Genomic DNA, 23,518 nt, shown 5'->3' on the forward strand with positions numbered 1-23,518 from the left:
GTTAACACCATGAGCCTTGGATCCGCCGCTCCATCATTATTGCTGGGGGCTTGTCTCTGAAGCGGGGGCTTGTCTCTGCCCCCTGCTGCGTTCCCCATAATCCATGACAGCACTGGCATGTGGCAGGCACTCAACAGACACGTGTTGGATGCCTGAACACGTAAAGCATGGAACCCTGTGCCTGGAGGGCTGCATGGACACAGCCTCTTTGAAATAAACAAGTGAGTACCAGGCATAAAGCTCAGCTGCAACTAATGCATTCGCTCTGAGAGAAGGCACACCTTGGAGAAGAGACAGGCAGTGCTGCTCCAGTATTCCCATGCCATACTCCCTCTGCTTCTGTCTTGGATGGGCAAGACAGAGAGAAGCTATTTATCATCCACGCCCGAGCTTGTTAAGAAAATTATTTTCTAGTTGCTCTCTCTGCTTCTCTACAGACTGTGTCCTGTGAATTCAAGGCCTGATCTCTGTGCATCCTGCTGACAAACCTGAGCGGCCTCTCCCCACTGTGAATTCCGCAGCAGCACAGGCTGCGGATGCGTGAATCTGTGTGCAAGAACGCAAGGCCCTGTTTCTGTCTCTGTGCAGCCACTAGTGCCATGCCACAGACACAGGTGTATCCACCAATGGAGGCAGCCTGGGGTCAGTCTCTGTCTAGTTGCCCTTCGCTGTGTGGGCTGAACAGCACTGCCAGGGATGCAACAAAGAACGCAGACTTGAGTAATGGCCAGCAGAGCCCTGATGACCGGATCCCACCAAGGTCTCCTAGACTCCCTTTTTGGTTAAGTGCTTCAGGGAGTTATCCACTCAGTAAAGCTCAATGCAGCCTGATATCTCAGCCTCATGCCTGGCACCCCAGGGGCCTAGTCTGGGGACAGTGCTGCTTCACCGTTCCTTCCCCAGCACAGACCAGGGAGGAGGGCTGGTCCTGAGCCCAGCCCTCGGCGTCCTCCTTCATCTCTAGGTTACGGCCCAGGGCCTGAGGACTGCCAGCCTGAGCTTTCCCCGTCTCCAGGCTCGGTGCTTGCGCCTCCTCTTTAGCATAGGGGCCTTCAGTGATCCCGCTGTCACCATGGGATCCCTTTTGAGTGGCTTTTTGCCCAGGAGAGAGGAAGCATCACTCCTAGGGCAAGGCCCCTGGCTGGCCCTGGGAGGGCTGACAGACACCCACAAACACATGAGGCAGAACAGAAAACCAACCTGCTTCTTGGAGTTGGAAGTCTTGCATTTACCTAAGAGAGCTGGTGCTGCTTCCATCTTTGGAAAGCGAGAATGGAAAGAACAGTGAGAAGGCGAAAAAAGCAGAGCAAGCACATTCACTTGAAAAGAAATGAACCATCCATGAGCAAGGAAGAGCCCAGAGCCTCATGAGGCCAGCCTTGCCACGCATCGAGGCGTGGCTGGACTGACCACAGACGGCTCCCTGGCTGCTGGCAGCAACTCAGCCACTCCCATCTATGGGACAGCCAAGCCCAGCGCACACAGAACCGCTGAGGGGAGCGGGGGACTTACATTGTCATCGGAGTCTCCACCTTGCATCATGCCCACAATGCGTTTGCCAGGTCTTCCTGAGAATAACAAAAGCATGAAGAAGTCATAAAACCTTGGAAAATAAAGCAGGAAATAGCATTCAAGATTTGTTTTCTGACGCTCATGCGTATAATCCCAGTACTTTGGGAGGCTGAGACAGGAGGCCAGGAGTTTGAGGCCAACCTGGGCAACATGATGAAACCTCATCTCTACAAAAATTTTTTAAAAAAATTAGTCAGGTATAGTGGTTCACACCTGTAGTCTCAGCTACTTGGGAGGCTGAGGCAGGAGACTCGCTTGAAACCATGAGGCAGAGGTTGCAGTGAGCTGAGACTGTGCCACTGCACTCTAGTCTGAACGACAGAATGAGACTCTGTCTCAAAAAAAAAAAAAGTGACAGTGCTCCAAACATTAACAGGTGGTAGATAAGAAATGTTTTTAAAGGCAAATATAGGAGAATTTTGTAGTACTAAATTAAAAATTTACAGAACCTTTGACCTAAGAATTTGACTTTTAATGATGCAACCTAAAGATAGGCAGACATGGCCTGGCGCAGTGGCTCAAGCCTGTAATCCCAGCACTTTGGAAGGACGAGATGGGCGGATCACCTCAGACCAGCCTGGCCAACATGGTGAAAACCCGTCTCTACTAAAAATGCAAAAACTAGCTGGGTGTGGTGATGCAGGCCTGTAATCCCAGCTACTCGGGATTATAGGAGAATCGCTCCCTCCGGGGGCGGAGGTTGCAGTGAGCCAAGATCATGCCATTGCACTCCAGCCTGGGGACCAAGAGTGAGACTTTGTCTCAAAAAAAAAAAAAAAGTAGGGGCAGATCTATTACTGACAAAAGAAGAGTTCCAATTGTATTTAATTTTTAAAAACAAAAGCAAGTTGCAGAACCATACATACCGTCTGATTGCACTCAGGTTAAATTTTTTTCAGGTGATCTTCATGTGTGTGTATGTGTGCGTGTCAGTGTGCATGTATGTGCATATGTATATGTACAGACAGGTAATGTGTAAAGACACACCCACCCTGGCCACTAGCCATGAGCCCTGCCAGATGGGAGTGGGACATGAGGAAGACCCCAGGGCAGCATTCACATTCGCTCTACAAATGTTGTTGCCTGAGTCTTTTTATGTTTTAACTTAGTTTTAAGAGCCCCTCTATGTCACCAGGCCACTGTGCAGTGGCTATTCCCAGACACAATCATCACACACTACAGCTCCAAGCTCTGGGGCTCAAACGATCCTCCGGCCTAAGCCTCCTGAGTAGCTGGGAATAAGGCATGTGTGACTGCGCCGAGCTTTGTTACTTGAATCTTTTGTGATGAGTAAAGGAATTAGAAGAACATTTTTTTTTAAGGCAGAGATGCTCATTTAAGTCCCTTTCTGCATTAATTTTCAGGCTATTAGGTATATCATTGCACTGAGAGTGGCAGAGGCAATGTGTTCTTGTGGCTCTGTGAGAAATACCAAGCCATAAATATGAACCATCCAGTCTTGGGATAACAGACAAGTACGAATATTAGGAGCAAACATGACCACTGAGCAGTTCAAGAGCCATAAACAACAGGACAGGATAAACCTGAGCAAGAGCTGCTTCCAGGGGCCATTCACAGTGCGCTTGTGGGCCTCAACACTAAGCAGCCTGCCCCAGTCCTGGCCAGGTGTTCTGTGAAACGGGGCACAAGGAGGAAGGCCAGCAAAAGATGCGGGGGTACCTTGCATGAGCACCTCCATGGCTGTCCGTGGCTTGGGCAGCCGCCTTTCTTCCAACTCACTGTCGGATTCGTCATCCTCCTGGATGTCTACGTCCGAGTCATCATTACCTGGCAGGAACACAAGCAGGCAAAACAAAGGAGTGGCTTCATCATCACAACTAAACAGCTCTGCCCACTAAGGTTTGCGTGCATTAGCCTTTCTTTGGATGCATTAGATTTTATAAGACTCTCCGGATTTGCCTGTAGATGCTTAGTTAAGAATTAATGTGGACAATGATGTGCTGTTTTTTTTAAAAAAATAATTTCCCAAAGCAAGGAAAATCATTAGTTAGAAACACTATTACAGTCATCAGAACAGCGACACAAACGCCTCCAATTCCATCCTTCTAAAACCTGCATGGCTCCCTGGGTGCAGAGAAATCAGGTGCCAGGCAGTGAAGTTTTTACATATTCTCTGCAAAGACTTTTGGAAGATAGTTTTCAACTTAATTGTGTTGAAGCCCTTGAAGGAAATCTGAAAATTTAAAAACTGAATAGCCAGCTGTCAAGTGCTTGGCTAGTTCAGGGAAAAACCCATTCTCTGACTAATGTTAGGCTGCGTTACCAGAACTCAAGTTCCTAGATCGTGACAAAGATGAGGAAGTGAAGGCTGCTAGTAAGGTAACACAGCAAGACTGGAGGCAGGGAGGCCAGGCTAGGAATGGCACGAATGGGGCTGCCCTGAGGAGAAGGATGATCTTAGTGACTGGCAGTGAAAACTGGTGATGTGATGTTCTCCCCTGGGGAAAATCCCATCACAAAGACAGATTTTTTCCAAAGTAATTTTCGATGGGACACCCTTTTTTTTTTTTTTTTTGCGATGCAGTCTCGCACTATCGCCCAGGTTGGAGTGCAGTGGCGTGATCTCCACTCACTGCAAGCTCCGCCTCCCGGGTTTATGCCATTCTCCTGCCTCAGTCTCCCAAGTAGCTGGTACTACAGGCGCTTGCCACCACACCCAGCTAATTTTTTGTATTTTTAGTAGAGACAGGATTTCACCATGTTAGCCAGGATGGTCTCGATCTCCTGACCTCATGATCCACCCGCCTCGGCCTTCCAAAGTGCTGGGATTACAGGCGTGAGCCACCATGCCCAGCCGGAACAGCTCTTTATATTAATTTCTTAAATACATTCTTTGGAGTCTTGCACCTATAGGCTGAATATTTCCTAAAGGGAACCTATAGAAGGAGTCTCCACTGTGGGAAGAAAGACCTTTCACTGCCTGGCACCTGACTTCTCTGCACCCAGGGAGCCACACAGGTTTTGTAAGGATGGACTTGGAGGACCCTGTTCTGATGATTGACTCAGAAGTTAGTTTGGAAGAACAGTAATTGTTAGTCTGCCCAAAGGCTTTGCTATGCCCCTACTATAAGAGGGTGATGTGGCCGGGCGCAGTGGCTCACGCCTGTAATCCTAGCACTTTGGGAGGCGGCTGAGGTGGGGCAGATCACCTGAGGTTAGGAGTTTGAGACCAGCCTGGCCAGCATGGTGAAACCCCGTCTCTACTAAAAATACAAAAAAAAAAAAAAAAAACTAGCCGGCGATGGCGGCCTGTAGTCCCAGCTACTCGGGAGGCTGAGGCGGAGAATGGCGCAAACCCGGAGGCGGAGCTTGCAGTGAGCTGAGATCCGGCCAGCTGCACTCCAGTCCGGGCGACAGAGCGAAGACTTCGCCTCATAAAAAAAAAAAAAAAAAAAAAAAAAAAAAAAAAAATACAAAAACTAGTCAGGCATGGTGGTGCGCACCTGTAGTCCCAGCTATTAAGGAGGCTGAGGCATGATAATTGCTTGAACTCGGGAGGTGGAGGTTGCAGTGAGTCGACATCACACCACTGCCCTCCACCCTGGGCAGCAGAGCGAGACTCGGTCTCAAAGAAAGAGAAAGTAATGAAATGGTAACAGTATCTAGTTAGGCACTGTGGGAAGGTTTTCTGCTTTCTTTAGCCATGGAGAGAAGAGCTGTGCTTTATAGTACAGGAAGGGCCAACCTAGGAGCTGGAGAAAGTGTCAATAACAACATCCTGGGCTTCGACACAATTACTTTGAAATCTTCTGAAAGTCTTTACAGAGAATATTATTAAATATTAACATCAATTAAGGACTACAAAATGAAACCACTATTCAGCTTAGTTCATTTCTTATGCCATCCAGGGAATTAAGACATTAAATCCTTATCCCATGCAATGCAAATCAAATTATATAATCAATTTTAAAATAAAATTAATACATGTACCTCAGGCTCAATAAAATTTCTTCTTACAACTCAAACCAATACAGACTTGAGAAGTGAGCAGGTAAACTAAAGTCAATTGCTATCATATGATTTCAATGTGTCTCTGAAAAGCATGCGTTGGAAATTTAAATCCCAATGCAACCATGTTGGGAGGTGGGGCAGATTGGGAGGTGTTTAGGTCATGAGGGCTCCGCCCTGAAGAATGGACTAATGCTGGTTATAAAAGGGCTTGAGGCTGTAGGTTTGATCTCTTGCTCTCTCTCCCCCTTTCTTTGTCCTTCTGTCATGGGATGGTGCAGCAAGATGCAACTCCTTGATCTTGGACTTGACCCCAGAACTGTGGCTCATTAAGTTTCAGACAAGTAAGTTTCTGTTTATAATAATAATAATATAAACTAATACTAATATATGTTATATAATTGTCATATGTTATATATGGCAGTATATGTCATATATTGTATGTCACATATTGTATATTATATATATGTCATATATATATAAACAAACACACATACAGATACATACAAAACTAGCCCTCTGTATCCATGGATTTCACATCCATGGGTTCAGCCAACCATGGATCTGAATTTTTTTTTTTTTTTTGAGACGGAGTCTCGCTCTGTCGCCCAGGCTGGAGTGCAGTGGCTGGATCTCAGCTCACTGCAAGCTCCGCCTCCAGGGTCCACGCCATTCTCCTGCCTCAGCCTCCCAAGTAGCTGGGACTACAGGTGCCCGCCATCTCGCCCAGCTAATTCTTTTTGTATTTTTTAAGTGGAGATGGGGTTTCACTGTGTTAGCCAGGATGGTCTCGACCTCCTGACCTTGTGATCCGCCCGCCTCAGCCTCCCCAAGTGCTGGGATTACAGGCTTGAGCCACCGCGCCCGGCCGGATCTGAATTATTTGGAAAAAAAATTCTACAATTATTTGGAAAAAAAAAAAAAAATCAACAAAGTTCCAAAAAGATCTACAAAGTTCCAAAAAGCGAAACTTGAATTTGCCACATGCCAAGTACTAGGCTGAATCCATGTGAATGAAGTGATATATAGGCATTATGTTAGGTATTTTATGTAACCTAGAGATGATTTAAAGTATACAGGAGGATGTGCATAGGTTATATGCAAAGGACTTGAACACCTGTGGATTTTGGTATCCACAGGTGGGTTCTAGTACCAGTTCTCCACAGATATTGAGGGATGACTGCATATATCCATATATATAATGCTGTATATATTTTATGTAAAATATATAATTACTCAGTCTCAGGTATTCTGTTACAGCAGCACAAAACAGACTAAGACATTAATGCATGCTGACACTGAAACCACTGAGCTGACAGTGACAATTAAAATTAAGTATGGCTGACAACATGCCAGTATAATTCAATGGGGAAATAATAGTCTTTTCAACAGATAATAATAGGACGACTGAACAGCCACATGCAAAAGAATGAAGTTGGACCCCCTGTCTCACACCATATATAAAAATTAACTCAAAGTGGATCAGAGACCTAAATGTAAGAGCTAAAACTACAGAACTCCTAGAAGAAAACACAGAGGTAAATCTTGGTGAATAAAGTAAGATCAGCATGGCAGGTCTTACAGGGACAGAATGGGATGCAAGTAACCAACCAGGGCTCCTGCCTGAGTCGGGCTTCTCGCAAGGGACAAACCCCATGCAGGCTGATCACTGAGGGCTGCTTCTCACGCTCCTGGCTGACATGGAATTAAACAGGGGAGGGCTGCTTTGGCTAGACATGCCCTTCAAATTTCCTAACCTTGTTCCTGGAGGACCGCCCAGCAGTCCCTATCCTTCCTCCAGGGTTTCCTGAGATTCAGATGACAGAGTCATAGAACAGGTGCAAAATGAGAGAGATACAAGGGAAATGGCAAAGAAAGAGAAAGAGAGAGAGAGAGAGCGCGAGAGAGCATGCGTGGGAGCATGTGTGTGGGCCTGATGCCTCAAGTATGAGATCAAACAGAATATTTCGCCATGAAGAAAAGAAAGAGCAATCAGCAAGAGGAGGAGGAACTCCGTGCAAGAAGGCCGTCAATTCAGCAGGAAGATCCTGGGCTGCTACTGGTCCCTGACAGTGACTTGACACTGAAGTTCAGGGGTAAGGGAAGCTGCCTGGTCACAGAGAGCTCCTTCCAGGAATCTCGGCCTTGTATGGACGTAACCCTGTGTCTCTCCAGCTGAGTGTCTTGCTGAGCCATTCTGGATTATGGGGGGCATCTCAGTGGCATGGGGACCATCACGAAGCGAGTGGTCCCTCTCCCTGCACTGCATCCCAATGCTTGTTTTCCATCAGTCAGCCTGAAAATACAGAACCCTACACACCTCTAGGACCACATTTTCTTATAGTTACACATCATATATAATTCAAACTATAATTTATTTTATTTTATTTTATTTATTTTTTTTTTTTTGAGACAGAGTCTCGCTCAGTCGCCCAGGCTGGAGTGCAGTGGCGCGATCCCGGCTCACTGCAAGCTCCGCCTCCCGGGTTCACGCCATTCTCCTGCCTCAGCCTCCCAAGCAGCTGGGACTACAAGCGCTCGCCGCCACGCCCGGCTAATTTTTTTGCATTTTTAGTAGAGATGGGGTTTCACCGTGATAGCCAGGATGGTCTCGATCTCCTGAACTCGTGATCCGCCCATCTCAGCCTCCCAAAGTGCTGGGATTACAGGCTTGAGCCACCGCGCCCGGCCTTCAAACTATAATTTAAACACGGGAAAACACTACCTTAACTGGCACAAGAATGAAATGTGTTTTAAATGCTATATTTAAACCAGACTCTTGAGTGAATACAATGGTACACAAAATAGAAGTTGTGAGAAAACTGCCTTTCGAAAATATTTTTGTACCTATAGTCAACAATATTTTATTACACTTTTCAAAACTGAAGATGTAGAGTGAAGTGTTCTTACTACATTAAAAAAAAAAACTGCTGAAGAAAAGAAAATACATATTTAAATACAGACACACACAGAGACACACACACACACGTATCTCTCAAGGCTGAAAATGCTAGTCCAGAGTAAACTGCTCATCTACAAAGCCCAGCCTTACTTCCACTCTTGAGCAGGCGCTTCTCTTCCTCCTTGAGCTTGTTCTGTATCAGGCAGAGAGTGTTTTTAGCTTCCTGTAGAAGAGGAAAAACAGACTCAGGAGAGATGGCCCTTTTCTGGACTGTTCTACTCTTCTTTACCACTGTGTAAGGACTGCTAAGTTTGTGCTACAGAACAAAAAAAGAGCTAAACTCAAGGAAGGGGAAAGAATTAACACGGCCTGAACAACTCCAGGGTCCCGAAACTTACTGCCCTTTCTCTCTGAGGTCGCCTGGCGACCTGGTGGACACAGGCACCCAGAGTGAAGCAGCTGCCCCACCCCCGTGCTTCTCCGACTACACTTCCCTGCCTCTGAGGAGAACTAAATGCCCACCATGCGTGCCTGTATGGCCTGGGGACACAGAACAGACACATCTAATTTTAGGGCAGAGACAGGCCTCTTGCTTTCATAGGAAGAAAGTATAGATTTTATCATTTATCTTTCCTGCCCTGCCTTCAGATTCCAGCTCAAAAGATGCTAAATAGTAGGATAGGTAAGGATGGGAATAGGGGTGGGGACAAGAGGAAATATCTCAGATCATAAAACGTGGCCTTATTATCAAGAAAGAAAATGGGGGCTGGGCGTGGTAGCTCACACGTGTAACCCCCATGCTTTGGGAGACCAAGGCAGGAGGATCACTTGAGCCCAGGAGTTTGAGACCAGCCTGGGCAACATAGGGAAACCTCATCTCTACAATACATTTTAAAAATTTAGCCAGGTATGGTGGCACGTGCCTAAAGTCCCAGTTACTCAAGAGGCTGAGGTGGGAGGATCACTTGAGTCTGGGTCTGAGGCTACAGTGAGCTATGATCACACTCTGCACTCTACAGTGGCAAGTAACACAGTGAGACCCTGTCGAGAAAGAGAAAGGGAGAGAGAGAGAGATGGGGGGTGCAGGGTGGGGGAGGGACAGACAGAGGGAGGAAGCTGGCTTTAAATATTGTTGTAGTTATAAACATTAAAAATAAAGCACTGTGTTTCAGGCATGGGGTATTTCGAGGGAACAGGTATTCTAAGGACAGAGTGCGAGAGTGACTCAGAGAAAAAGAGATGTACTTGTTGAGGAAAGGTAGGGTAGAGGGCTCCCCGGGAAGTCTCCTGGGCCACCTATCTGCCATTCTGAGGCATACTGTTTGGTTTGTTCTCTGAACCCAGAGGTGGCCCCAGATAATCCAACAAAATGGCCAACGTTTCTTTTCACTGCCCTTGACTGTTCTTTCCCAGGTATCCAATGTTTAAAATGTTCTAAACTCCAGGCTCTTTCCAGTGCCCTCGAAATGTGCCTGTCCTGTACCATTTCTCCATGGCCTGCCTCTGCCACCGAGTAATGCTATTAATGAATTCCTCGTCAAGATGACATGTGTCCCCATGGATGCGTTAGGTACTCCCAGTTAGCCCTCCTGGACAACAAACTAGCTCTGCCCAACTCAAATGCTCAGAATTATAAGAAGCCTAGCATAGGCCAGGCGCGGTGGCTCAAGCCTGTAATCCCAGCACTTTGGGAGGCCGAGATGGGTGGATCACAAGGTCAGGAGATCGAGATCATCCTGGCTAACCCGGTGAAACCCCGTCTCTACTAAAAAATATAAAAAACTAGCCGGGCGAGGTGGCGGGCGCTTGTAGTCCCAGCTACTCGGGAGGCTGAGGCAGGAGAATGGCGTAAACCCGGGAGGCAGAGCTTGCAGTGGGCTGAGATCCGGCCACTGCACTCCAGCCTGGGTGACAGAGCGAGACTCCGTCTCAAAAAAAAAAAAAGAAGCCTAGCATAACCTTAATACCAAAAGCTGTCAAGGGCATGAGAAGGGGAGACTGCAGACCAATTTCATCATGAAAATGGAGTCTAAAAGACTATTCTCAGGTTAAGGATAGGGCAATTCAAAAATTGATCACAACTTGGTTCAATTTCCTTTGCTCTAAATTCCACATTTATCAACTCATGCTCGGGTCTGAAATACTCTTTCCTAAATGGCCTTACCCACGGGGATGAAAGGAACCTGTAAGATGGCTGGTCAGGTTCAAGGCCACATATATTTCCCACAATCAACCGATAAACTGCCATTCCTCTTTACAAAACAATCTCCAATGAGCTATTTTGGTGATTCAATTAAACACAACTTGAAAATCTTTTTTTTTTCTTCTTTTTTTTTTTGTTGAGACGGTGTCTTGCTCTGTCGCCCAGGCGAGTGCAGTGGCACGATCTCTGTTCACTACAACCTCCACCTCCTGGGTTCAAGCAATTCTCCTACCTCAGCCTCCCAAGTAGCTGGGATTACAGGTGCCCGCCACCATACCAGATAAACTTTGTATTTTTAGTAGAAGGGGTTTCACCATCTTGGACAAGCTGATCTCAAACTCCTGACCTCGTGATCCACCCACTGTGGCCTCCCAAAGTGCTGGGATTACAGGCGTGAGCCATCGTGCTGGGCCCCTCTCCCTGCCTTTTTTTTTTTTTTTTTTTTTTTTGAGACAGAGTCTTGCTCTGTCAACCAAGCTGGAGTGCAGTGGCATGATCATGGTACACTCCAACTTCAAACTTCCAGGCTCAAGCAATCCTCCCATCTCAGGCTCCCAAGTAGCTGGGATAACAGGTGTGCAACACCATGCCCAGCTAATTTATTTATTTATTTATTTGCTTTTTGAGACAGAGTCTCGCTCTGCCGCCCAGGCTGGAGTGCAGTGATGCGATCTCGGCTCACTGTAAGCTCTGCCTCCTGGGTTCACGCCATTCTCCCGCCTCAGCCTCCAGAGCAGCTGGGACTACAGGCGCCCGCCACCATGCCCAGCTAATTTTTTGTATTTTTAGAGACAGGGTTTCACTATGTTAGCCAGGATGGTCTTGATCTCCTGACCTCGTGATCCATCCGCCTCGGCCTCCCAAAGTGCTGGGATTACAGGCGTGAGCCACCGTGCCCGGCCTAATTTATTTTTACTTCTTTGTAGAGACGGGTCTCACTATGTTGCCCGAACTGGTCTCGGATTCTTGGGCTCCAGTGATCCTCCTGCCTAAGCCTCCCAAAGTGCTGGAATTACAAGTATGAGCCATCGCACCTTGCCTTGAAAATCTTTATGTGAACTGACTTAAGCAAGTTTTATTTTTGGAGATGGAATCTTGCTCTGTTGCCCAGGCTGGAGTACAGTGGCACAATCTTGGCTAACTGCAGCCTCTGCCTCCCAGGTTCAAGCGATTCTCCTGTCTCAGCCTCCCGAGTAGCTGGGACTATAGGCGTGCACCACCACACCCGGCTAATTTTTTTATATTTTATTTTTATTTATTTATTTTTGAGACAGAGTCTCGCTCTGTCGCCCAGGCTGGAGTGCAGTGGCCGATCTCAGCTCACTGCAAGCTCTGCCTCCTGGGTTCACGCCATTCTCCTGCCTCAGCCTCCTGCGTAGCTGGGATTACAGGCACCTGCCACCTCGCCCGGCTAATTTTTTTTTGTATTTTTAGTAGAGACGGGGTTTCACTGTGTTAGCCAGGATGGTCTCAATCTCCTGACCTCGTGATCCGCCCATCTTGGCCTCCCAAAGTGCTGGGATTACAGGCTTGAGCCACCGCGCCCAGCCTAATTTTTTTTACTTTCAGGAGGGGTGGGGTTTCACATGTCGGCCAGGCTGGTCTCGAACTCCTGACCCCAAGTGATCCACCCACCTTGACCTGCCGAAGCCAAGCAAGCTTTTAAATCTGCACTCGAGGAATCAGTGGAAAATAAAATACACTTAAAAATTATTATGGATTTCCAGACGGCAACAACAGGGCCTGAAAGCAACCACAGGACCCATGTCGGCACAGGTTCTTATGCAGCCGCACAGGCCTCACGTCGGGCCTGTCTGTATTCTCAACTGACTAAACCTGAAGAAATATGACATCAAAGATTTGACAACCCTGGAGTCCAGGGTACACTGCCAGCAAAACAAATGCATGACATGAGCAATCCTCAGACTGACCAGGGAGAAAAACATGTACCGATATTTTTTTCACAACGATATTAACAAAATGACCTGTCACCCAGTACAAAATAACACACCAGAAGGAATGGCTGAACAGAGGACAGGCTCAGCTCACCTCAAACCTTTCTTGCTCCATCCTATGATACTCTTCAAGCTGCTGCTCCAGGTAAGTCAGATTTTGAAATTTCTCCAGATAAATGTCATACTGCTTTTGTAATTCTTCCTCAGTCTTCTCATACTCATCCATAAAACATGGCCTAAAATGAGCAAACGAAATAAAAAGTGAAAGGTGAGTTAATGTGCAGTAGTTAAGGGCCTTCATTCTTGTAACTGCTTACAAATATTTTCCCTCTTCTCCTTTCTCCCGCCAAAATGGACATACGTCTTTTTCATCATAAGTAAGATGTACTCTTTGTAAAAACTTGAAATAACCCTGAAAGTATGTATGAAGAATGATGTAAAAACTACTGATAATCCCATCACCAGGTATAAGCATTTGATAGCTGACATACATCCTTCCAGACTTTTCTATGCATAGAGATAGGAATGCATTTTAAACAAAAATTAAATATACTAAGAAATTCTATATATTTTTTTCATTTGAATATATCATAACGTCAATAGAGTTAAAAATGATCAGGCCGGTACATTGGGTCACACCTGTAACCCTAGCATTTAGTGAGGCTGAGGTAGGAGGAGGATTGAGCCTGGAGTTCAAGGCTGCAGTGAGTGACGATCCTCTGACCTTGCCATGGCACTCCAGCCCTCCAGCCTGGGGACACACTGAGACCCCATTTCTAAAGGCAAAAAGTCACATACCAGACACATCTCTCAAAATCAACAAATATATATATTATTATCTTATTTGGGTATAATGTTCTACTGTCGGCTGGGTGCAGTGACTCACGCCTGTAATCCCAGCACTTTGGGAGGCCAAGGCAGGCGGATCAACTGAGGTCAGGAGTTTGAGACAAGCCTGGCCAACATGGTGAAACCTCGTCTCGTCTCTACTAAAAATACAAAAATTAGCCAGGCATGGTGGCGCATGCCTGTAATCCCAGCTACTCAGGTGGCTGAGACAGGAGAATCGCTTGAACCTAGGAGGTGGAGGTTGCAGTGAGCCAAGATTGCGCCATTGCACTCCAGCCTGGACGACACAGCAAGACTCCATCTCAAAAGAAATAATAATAACAATAATAGTGTTCTACTCTCAGGCTATTACAAATTTTAAGCAATCCTCTAAAAAGGGGACCATAGGTTGTTACGAATTAAAGCTGGTTTTTTTTGTTTGTTTTTTTGAGACAGGGTCTCACTTTGTCACCCAGGCTAGAGTGCAGTGGTATGATCATGGCTCACTGAAGCATCAAATGCCTGGGCTCAGGTGATCCTCCTGGCTCAGGCCCCCAAGTAGCTGGGACTACAGACATGTGCCACTATGCCCGACTATTTTTTTTTTTTTTTTTGAGACAGAGTCTTGCTCTGTCGCCCAGGCTGGAGTGCAGTGGCTGGATCTCAGCTCACTGCAAGCTCCGCCTCCCGGGTTTACACCATTCTCCTGCCTCAGCCTCCAGAGTAGCTGGGACTACAGGAGCCCGCCACCTCTCCCGCCTAGTTTTTTGTATTTTAGTAGAGACGGGGTTTCACCATGTTAGCCAGGATGGTCTCGATCTCCTGACCTCGTGATCCGCCCGTCTCGGCCTCCCAAAGTGCTGGGATTACAGGCTTGAGCCACCGCGCCCGGCCCCGACTATTTTTTATATATATTTTTTGTAGAGATGGGATTTCGCCATGTTGCCCAGGCTGGTCTTGAACCCCTGAGTTCAAGCGATCTGCCCGCCTCGGCCTCTCAAGGTGCCGGGATTATAGACATGAATCACTATGCCCAGTCTAAAGAGATTTTTAAACGATAAAAAAATTTTTTAAAAGGCCAGGCGTGGTGACTCACACCTGTAATCCCAGCACTTTGGGAGGCCGAGGCGGGTGGATCATAAGGTCAGGAGTTCAAGACCAGCCTGTCCAACATAGTGAAACTCCATCTCTACTAAAAATACCAAAATTAGCTGGGCGTGGTGGTGGCTGCCTGTAATCCCAGCTAGTTGAGAGACTGGGGCAGGAGAATTGCTTGAATCCGGGAGGTGGAGGTTGCAGTGAGCTGAGATGGCACCACTGCACTCCCACCTGGGCAACAGAGCGAAACTCCATCTCAAAAAAAAAAACAACAAAACAAAACAAAACAAAACAAAAAAACATAAAATCTATTTCAACTGATTTGCTGAACTTTTTCTTTTTTTCCTATTATTGACCTTAAAGGGAAAATTCTACTCTTTTAAAAATATAAGCAGATACACTAAGAAATAATTATAATCTTTTGAACTAGAGCAAAACAAAGAGACTTTTTTTTCTGTTAAAAGGATCTGCAGCTTAACAAAAATGAATTGATGCTGTAAAGGTGGAATGTGTCGAGATCAATCTATCTGGCGGCAATGACTTCTGTTTTGTTTCCCTCTCTGAGGCTCCAGAGGTAAATAGCCAGTTTCAGGAGGGGAAGGGCCTCGGCCTTGCACTGGGTGGGGAGGAGCCAGGGCGCTCCCTGTGGTTGTTGTCACTGCCCCCAGGTGCTGTCTCCCCACAGACCTTGGGACGGTGGCCAGGGTGTAGCCAGCCACGAACATCCAAAAAGGCAAAACATATTCGAGCAGAGCAGGCAGCTGGGAAGAGGAGGGAGCTAAGAAGAAAGAAAAATAAAGGGAGAATGAAAAGGGAGAAAGAGCAGAAGCACGGGGGAGGGAAAGAGGTGCAGAACGAAGAAGAGAACAGAGGGCTGGCACCACTATTCTCCATCGGTATTCCTGGGAAATACATTTCCAATGAGGTAAAGTAGGAAGAAAGACGAATTACTGACTGGTGAGGAATGATCAAGGTTTAAATAAAGTCTAAAATCTATGCCAACAAAGAGGCAGGAGTATGTTTCTGTTTCTACCTAATTTATGGCAAGTTCTTAGCAGACCACGTCTGGATTTCCCCATCTGGATTCACTTACTCTGCCTTGAGTTTCAAGAAGCTATAAAAGCTTAAAGGGCAGTTCAAGCATAAAGCAGTTTTCCAGACATACTGCAAGCAGTAAAGAGAATGAGTTTAGCCATCTGCTTGTTACGACAGGCAACACATGCACATTTTGAGGTGAAGATATCCTTATGTAAGGCTTTTATTCATTGCTTAAGAAGAGTTAAAATCATATTCTATTCTCTTAAGTCTTTGTTCTAACTTTTCTTTTTTCTTTTTTTTTTTTTTTTTTTTTTGAGATGGAGTCTTGCTCTGTCGCCCAGGCTGGAGTGCAGTGGCCAGATCTCAGCTCACTGCAAGCTCCGCCTCCCGGGTTTACGCCATTCTCCTGCCTCAGCCTCCCGAGTAGCTGGGACTACAGGTGCCCACCACCTCGCCCGGCTAGTTTTTTGTATTTTTTAGTAGAGACGGGGTTTCACAGTGTTAGCCAGGATGGTCTCAATCTCCCGACCTCATGATCCGCCCGTCTCGGCCTCCCAAAGTGCTGCGATTACAGGCTTGAGCCACCGCGCCCGGCCTTCTTTTTTCTTTTAGAGTCGGGGCCTCGTTCTTTTGCTTAGGCTGGAGTGCAGTGATGCAACCATAGCTCAGTGCAGCCTCAACCTCCTGGGCTCAAGCAATCCTCCTGCCTCAGCCTCCCAAGTAGCTGAGATTACAGGTGTGTACCACCACACTGAGGTAATTTTTAAAAATTTTTAGAGATGGGGTTTCATTATGCTGCCCAGGCTGGTCTCAAATTCCTGGGCTCAAGAGAACCCCCCACCCCAGCCTCATGAGTAGCTGAGATTTCAGACATGAGCCACCACGCCCAGTTTGTGTGAACTTTCCAGGACACTTTTCTACTCATTCTCCAAGTGTTCATATCTACCTGACACTCTGCAGAGTCTCTAGTCGCTTCTGATTTCTTTCCAGTTCTAATTTTCTCTTTTCAATTTTGGCTTCTAAATTAGCTTCATCAGAGGCCACATTATTGAGCAGGTCTTTAGTCTTCTGCACCTGTGTCTATATTTAATGGAAAATAATGAGACAAGGTGGCAATAAAAACAGCCATCCTAACTCATAGAAGAATTTTGCAACTCTTCAGGCATGGCAACATTATGCTCAACAAACACAAAAGCAAATAAATAAAGTAGACACTTCCCCAAGCAATGACTCACTTAACCCACTAGTTCCAGGGAGAATATCACACAGGTCCAGAAAAAATTATCTTTTTTTCCCCCATGAAAAGCAGGCATTTCTGTCCAGGGAAAGAAGTGAAGATGGAAAGAAGAGTGTCCTGGTCAAGGTGGAGAGGCCTGCCATCTTTTGTCTGGCTCACTCGGTTAGAACAAGGTACACATCAGTCTGGATGGTCAATCTGCCTTTTTTATCATTCAGGCCATGCCAATAGTTACAAACACCCGACTTACAGAATACACACACACCAAGTACTGCTAGAGGGGAGAGAAAGAAACAGCTGGTCCCAGCCCTAACCCACTGCCTGCTGGGACTGAGAGAAGGTCCCTCTTCCCTCTTCCTGGCAACAGAAGCTTGACTACAGACTATAAATGAGAAGAAACCATGCTGAAGTCAGTACAAAAGCAGTTCCCACAGTGGCCTTGGCCACACTGACGTGCACCAGCTCCGGAAGCGGCCCAGGGCAACAGTCAGAGAGAGGCCCTTGGGCAACAGAGGCTGAGTAAAGAACGGAAAGGGGACACGGGCCCACTGACAATGACACAAGTCTCCCTATCCTAAGAGAAGGTTCATTTGAAGCAGATAGAGTCACAGGTAGAGCACTGTCTTCATATGCGTCTTGTCCGGTGGCCTGCCGGGTCACAAGCCTATGGTTCAGGCTCCAATCTCTTCATAAGGAATCTGGACTGCCACCCAGCTGAGCGTGGAACTGGCCCCCCAGGGTTCTGGCTTTCCAGCCCTGCATTAAGTTCCTGGTGGCCAAGGTGGGGCTTTCTCCTCCAGCACTTTGCCTACGTGTAGCATCCCGTAAAGGGGTTACTCTGTTTTCCTGCAAGTCTCTGAAAAGCTATGGGCTCCACAGAGAAATGGCCTAAGAAGCCCAGACACTCTCCACAACTCTCAGGGATGGTGTGTTTTGGAAGCAGCCACTGTTCCTGACAATGCATTTATGGTCTGATTTTTTTGGTCTAAGTACACTGGCCATTTTTAAGATACTTTCATTAAAATAATCAAATCCTTATCATCCATTTGCTGCAAGTGCCTTAAAGCCCCCAGGAGAAATGTGAGTTCACCCTTCCAGGAAGAAAGGTAGGTCTCCTTTCTAAACAACTTCAGTCAATGGCAACTATTTCCTTGAACCAAAGTCAGATTAAAACCTTGTACATTTATCCCACCTTAAACATTATCTGTTCCTCAAACAAGAAAGATCCACAATGCAAAACAGCTGTGTAAACACAACAATTTTTCCCTGGTTTCTGAAATAAATGGCCTGTACTTCCTAACCCCTTTTAAGTACCCATGTTGTTGTTTTGGTTTAGTTTTTAGAATGACCAAACATCACAGATATTTTCTAACAATGAAAGGAGTCTTAAGAGATTTCTACCAAGAAATGAACCCTGTCCCCTCTTGGGTGTTCTACTTTTAACATATTAGTGCTAAGGGCACACTCATGCCGTGTTCACCTGATTCAGTTAGAACACTGGCAAGCATTAAGAGGTATAACACTTTTTTTTAAATTTTTAAATTTAGAAACAATCAAAAATTTACGTAAGACCTGTTGTACAACACAAAACGTTTTTCCCAACCTAGATGACAGTAAGTTGCTGACCAGATGTTCCAACATCCTAGATACTTTAGTGTGTATTTCCTACAAATAAGGACTTTCTCCTACATCCCCGCAATACAATCATCAAAACAGGAAGCCAGCACTGACACACTACCACCATCTAACCCCAGCCCCACTCCACTGTCCCCACTTGTCCCAGTGAAGTCCCCAACAGCAGACAGGAGCTGCCTATGTGTCCAGTCATCACATCTCCACAGCCTCCCTCAGTCTGAAATGCCCCCTCAGCTTTCCTTGACTTTCAGAACCTTTTCACTTTGGGAGCATACAGGCTGCTTAATCTGTAGAATGCCCCTCAATTTGGCTTTGTCTCATTAGAGTCAGATATGCATCACTGGCAGGAATACTCAGAAGTGACTGCATCCGACCAGGCGTGCATCATTCTGATTTGTTCTACAACGATGATCTTCACTTTGATCACTTGATTAAGGGGGTAACTGACAGGCTTCTCCCTGAGAAGCGACTCTTTTCCTCTCTGTAATTAATAAGTACTCTGTGGGCTAGGCACGGTGGCTCATGCCTGTAATTCCAGCACTTTGAGAGGTCAAGGCGGGCCGATCACCTGAAGTCAGGAGTTTGAAACAAGCCTGGCCAAACATGGCAAAACCCCATCTCCACTAAAAAAAAACAAAGATTAGCTGGGTGTGGTGGCACATGCCTATAATTCCAGCTATTCGGGAGTTCGAGGCACAAGAATTGCTTGAACCCAGGAGGCAGAGGTTGCAGTGAGCTGAAATGGCGCCACTGCACTCCAGCCTGGGCAACACAGCGAGACTTCGTCTCAAAAATAAATAAATAAATAAAATAAAACAAAAATACAATAATTAGCCAGGTGTGGTGGTGTGCCCCAGTAATCCCAGCTACTCAGAAGGCTAAGACATGAGAATCACTTGAACCTCAGGGGCAGAGGTTGCAGTGAGCTGAGGTTGTGCCACTGCACTCCAGCCTAGGTAACAGAGCAAGACTCTGTCTCAAAAAAAAAAAAAGTACTTTGTGGAAAGCTACTTTGAAACTGTGTGAATGACCTGCTGCTCCTCCTCAGCTTCCAATAGCTTTTGCCAATATTCCTTTGTTTTTTTTTGAGAGCGGCGAGTCTCGCCTGCAGCTCACGCCAGGCTGAGTGCAGTGGCATCGAGTCTCGCTCACTGCAAGGCTCCGCCTCCTTGGGGCAACAGCCATTCTGCGCCTGCCTCAGCCTCCCGAGTAGCCTGGACTTAGCAGGCGCGCCTGCCACCACGCCCAGCTAATTTTTGCATTTTTAGTAGAGACCGGGGCGTTTCACCGTGTAGGATCAGGATGGTCTCGATCTCCTGATCTCATGATCCCGCCCCCCGCCTCGGCCTCCCAAAGTGCTGGGATTACAGGCGTGAGCCACCGCACCCGGCCTCTTTTTTTTTATGCCAGTGAGAACTCGTGGTTTCCTATTTCATTCTATTATGCCATAAAATTAATTATTCTAACTTATTTTGATGCTTAAGTTGTCCCTACTTTGGCCACGAGAGGCCCACTCAAGTTGACTTCTGTATGCTTGCAACAGCTCCCTTTCCTCCTTTGAGCTCTTCCTTACTTTCTTGTACTGCTCCTGCCCAACTCTGGAATCAGCCATTTACCCCTAAGAGTTCTGGTTCCTTTTGGTGGAGAATGGTATTAAGCCAGGTGCTTGGTGTGCTCAGAGCTAAGAAATGTATGAGTGTGGGTGTGTCTATGTGTATGTATATAAATAAAACATATTTACATACATATGTATGTAATTCCTTAAATGTATATACATGCATATCAAAATTTATTCCTATATCTATCTATATATTGAAAATTATGCATTTAACCAACATCTCCAATTTCAGGTTCACTCTAATTTTCTCTTTCCATTTTTGTGACATTTTTGTGACTTTTTTCTCCAACAGTGAGGAACGTGGCTTCGTTATCATTACCATATTTTTACTCATCTGATCCATCTGCCTATCTGTCACCAATCTCCAAACCAGGGCTGTGGTGCCCTTCTCCCCCTGTGAGGCTCTGACTTCCTGGGCTGGGCTACCCAGGGGTTACTACAGTTCAATGACAAGAGAATTATATATTTTTAAAAACCTATGATTTTTAGAATTTTGTATAACTCATAACAAATTCTTGTTCTATGCCTACTCTGAATGTACACAGGGGCCCCCATCTGTGTCTACTGAGTAAAATAAATCATCAATGATGACTGAATATCTATTGTGCATCAGAGACGAGGCTTGATATGCCCTGTCGTGATTAATGTTTATAAAGACCCCACACAGTTGGGAATGCAGTTCTTGCTATTTTACAGATGAGGAAAATGAGGCACAGAGAGGTTAAGTAACTTGCCTAAGATCACACAGTGGAATTCAAACCCAAGCAATCTGAGTCTAAAGTCACCCTCATGATCTGCCTTCCAACTGACTCCTTTAGATGAGAGGATAACTGATGTGGGTGAGCTAAACAATGGTGATCCTTCTACTTATTACAGTGCTGTCTGGAATTTAGAAAACCCTGAAACAATTTAAATACTAAGCAGTGAGGAATTGGTTAAGCAAAATAAAACAGAGCATTATTTATTAAAATTCTTGAATAATTGAAAATTATCAAATCACTGAAACTGATGAATTTTTAACAACATGAGAAGTTGTTTTTATTTATAACAAGGGGAAAAAATGATAGTGAGTGACCTAGGTATGCTCAAATGTCCTCTGAGTTTTTCATTTCCCCACTAACACATCCCTCGTTACGGCCGGGCGCGGTGGCTCAAGCCTGTAATCCCAGCACTTTGGGAGGCCGAGACGGGCGGATCACGAGGTCAGGAGATCGAGACCATCCTGGCTAACACGGTGAAACCCCGTCTCTACTAAAAAAATACAAAAAACTAGCCGGGCGAGGTGGCGGGCGCCTGCAGTCCCAGCTACTCGGGAGGCTGAGGCAGGAGAATGGTGTAAACCCGGGAGGCGGAGCTTGCAGTGAGCTGAGATATGGCCACTGCACTCCAGCCTGGGCGACAGAGCCAGACTCCGTCTCAAAAAAAAATTAAAAAAAAAAATTAAAAAAAAAAAAACACATCCCTCTTTACTAAGCCTAGCTTGTTCTGTCTTGTACGGGCAAGAAATCAGTATTTTGAATCCCAGGCATTAAAACATTACATAAAAGCAAAGTCATCTTACCAAAATCTCTTTTATTGCAATTCTCATCACTTTTTCAGTCTCATTTATTTCCAGAGGTCTGGCAATGGCTTCTGTTCTCATTTCCTAGGGAAACGGTAAAATCATTTACAAATATTTTCAGAAAAGGAGTTCTCAAAATCAGTATTCCTAGATCTAGATGTGCCTTGTGGACTGATTCTCCAAAGTTTCATTACAACATGAATCTCTGATGCAAAAACACTTCCACCATCACCTCCTATAATGTCTTCCATCATCTAAGTGCCTACCCAGCCTCTCTCCAGAGCTCAAGATCCTCCTTTTCAGCCAAAGGCCCATGTGACCCCAACTCTATGAGCAAAACTGAATTTAGCATCCATTATTTTTTCTCCCAAATTTACTTGCTTCTTTTTTTTTTTTTTTTTAAGAGAGAGAGGGTCTCACTATGTTGCCCAGGCTGGTCTCAAACTCCTAGGCTCAAGTGATCCACATTCCTTGGCCTCCCAAAGTGCTTGGATCACAGGCATGAGCCACTGTGCCCAGCCTCAAATTTGCTTCTTTACCTGCATTCTGTCCAGGTGACACCCAAACTAAGCACAGTTCAACTTGCTGTCAGGATCCCCTGCCAGCCTCTATCATCTTTCTTAGGATGAAGTCCCTCTCAGTTGCCTATCACTAACAAACACAACCGACAAGAACAGTTACCATGGCCCTGCCCCTAGCATGAACCATTAACCAATCAAGGGAGACATCTGTGACTATCACATCAGTGCTGAAAACTTCTGAGACATGGGATTTTAATGTGGATATAGTTATGAGGTTTGCCAGAGACAATGTTTGCGTGACTCCAAAATTCGTATGTTGAAACTCTAACCCACAATGTGATGATGTTAAGAGGTGAGGCCTTTAGTAGGTGATTAGCTCATAAGAGAAACCCTGGGGAGATCCCTCACCCCTGCTGCCATGTGAGAAACCAGCAACAAGGCAACATCTGTTAGGAACATACCCTCGCCAGACACTGAATCTGTTAGTGCTTTCATCTAGACCTCCCCAATCTCCAGAACCGTGAGAAACAAATCTGTTATTTACAAGTCACACTCAGCTTATTGTGTTTTGTGACGGCAGCCTGAACGGAGTAAGACAAGGTTCCTAGAGCACTGTGTCAAAACGCGTCTTGTGCCTCCTTTCTTCCACGGTGCACCTGCACATGCTGGTGGGAACGGCTGAGGGCAGGGTGAGGACTTAGTCAAGGAGGCAGAACTCAGTGCCTTGCCTGTGACTGGGGCTGCACCTCAGTAAATGTTGACTGAATGAAAGAAAAACAAACATTGGATAGGGGCTCTTCCTCGGATCATGACTACGTACAGAATTTGAAAAGTACTACATTCAGGGTCTCTTGGTTTCCTTGGGAACAGTTCTGCCACTGGTTACTTCATCATTCTTTACAGGATGGTGCTGAAAGAGTCCCTGTGGGATGGAAGTGAAGTCTCACAGTGATGCCACAGCTCTAGTGGCAATCAGCAAGTGGCCAGCTCCTGTCTCTGGGTCTCTTAGGGACACACACAGACATATGTACACCACTGCACTAGAAACAGAACAGGGGCAAGCCTGGAGGTGCCTTATTCATCATCTGAATTAGCTAGATGTCAGTGGCAGTTTCATTCTGCCAACCACACTTCATCGGGTGGCAACTGCCAGGTCAATATATGATGAGCAGGCATAGCAATCTGGCACCTAAGCCCCTCTTCCCCAGACTTCCACTTCCGGTTTGCTCCCAGGGTATGTCAAACATAGGCAAGGCAGTGAGAGAGAGAAGCCATGGCTGGCATTCCTGATAGGAAGTGAATGAAAGAAATTCATTTAATTAAGCAGTAGATTGAGCACATATGCTTCAAGTGCCATAAATCTTTTTTTTTTTTTTTTTTT

General features: G+C 46.0%; 1 protein-coding gene across 4 annotated transcripts in view; it reads right to left on the bottom strand.

The window, feature by feature from the left end:
• Window positions 1-23,518, bottom strand: part of IFT38 (intraflagellar transport 38) — a 45,796-nt gene that overhangs the window by 5,379 nt on the left and 16,899 nt on the right. For 3 of the 4 annotated variants that reach the window (XM_017886282.1, XM_017886284.1, XM_017886281.1), the window contains 7 exons: window positions 21,617-21,700; window positions 16,512-16,645; window positions 12,696-12,837; window positions 8,594-8,666; window positions 3,253-3,360; window positions 1,513-1,568; window positions 1,201-1,257 (listed from right to left, as the gene is read on the bottom strand). In XM_017886282.1, the coding sequence (XP_017741771.1) occupies window positions 1,201-1,257; window positions 1,513-1,568; window positions 3,253-3,360; window positions 8,594-8,666; window positions 12,696-12,837; window positions 16,512-16,645; window positions 21,617-21,700 (654 nt within the window). The remainder of the gene's footprint in view (window positions 1-1,200; window positions 1,258-1,512; window positions 1,569-3,252; window positions 3,361-8,593; window positions 8,667-12,695; window positions 12,838-16,511; window positions 16,646-21,616; window positions 21,701-23,518) is intronic. The other variant, XM_017886283.1, reaches the window with a different exon arrangement.

Source organism: Rhinopithecus bieti, unplaced genomic scaffold (genome assembly GCF_001698545.2).
Source record: "Rhinopithecus bieti isolate Rb0 unplaced genomic scaffold, ASM169854v2 scaffold_13704, whole genome shotgun sequence".
Classification (NCBI taxonomy): Eukaryota; Metazoa; Chordata; class Mammalia; order Primates; family Cercopithecidae; genus Rhinopithecus; species Rhinopithecus bieti.